This window comes from Buceros rhinoceros, unplaced genomic scaffold (assembly GCF_000710305.1).
Source record: "Buceros rhinoceros silvestris isolate BGI_N320 unplaced genomic scaffold, ASM71030v1 scaffold20596, whole genome shotgun sequence".
In the NCBI taxonomy this organism is placed as follows: Eukaryota; Metazoa; Chordata; class Aves; order Bucerotiformes; family Bucerotidae; genus Buceros; species Buceros rhinoceros.
The window spans coordinates 8,413-8,711 of NW_010417517.1; the positions used below are offsets into that span (position 1 = coordinate 8,413).

Here is a 299-nt window from a genome sequence, read left to right on the forward strand (position 1 = left end):
GGGCACGGAGATGTAGACGAGGAGCAGGATCAAGAGGAGGGTGTGCAGTCGGGGGCACCAGGCCAGCCAGCTCCTGCAAGGCAGACACCCCGTCAGCACACCCCCTCCCACCCCGAGGGGCACGGCAGAGCGCGATCCCCCTTCCCAAGCCCAGTCGTGGTGGTTGGATGCAGCAGCTGTTCCCCCAGCCTGAGGCTGTCGTCTGTGTCCCCCTGGGACCGGGGACTGGTTCCCCATGCTGGGGTGGTGTTTGGCTTTTGGGGATGGAGTTGAGGGGTCGGAGCAGCCCCACTGTGACA

General features: G+C 66.2%; 1 protein-coding gene across 1 annotated transcript in view; it reads right to left on the reverse strand.

The window, feature by feature from the left end:
• The window catches only part of ABHD12B (abhydrolase domain containing 12B), a gene marked incomplete at its 5' end in the record, with an annotated part of 4,021 nt that extends 3,948 nt beyond the window's left edge, over window positions 1–73 (reverse strand). The window contains one exon of the mRNA XM_010138226.1: window positions 7–73. Coding sequence (XP_010136528.1) covers window positions 7–73 — 67 coding nt within the window. The remainder of the gene's footprint in view (window positions 1–6) is intronic.
• Window positions 74–299: the final 226 nt, after the last annotated feature.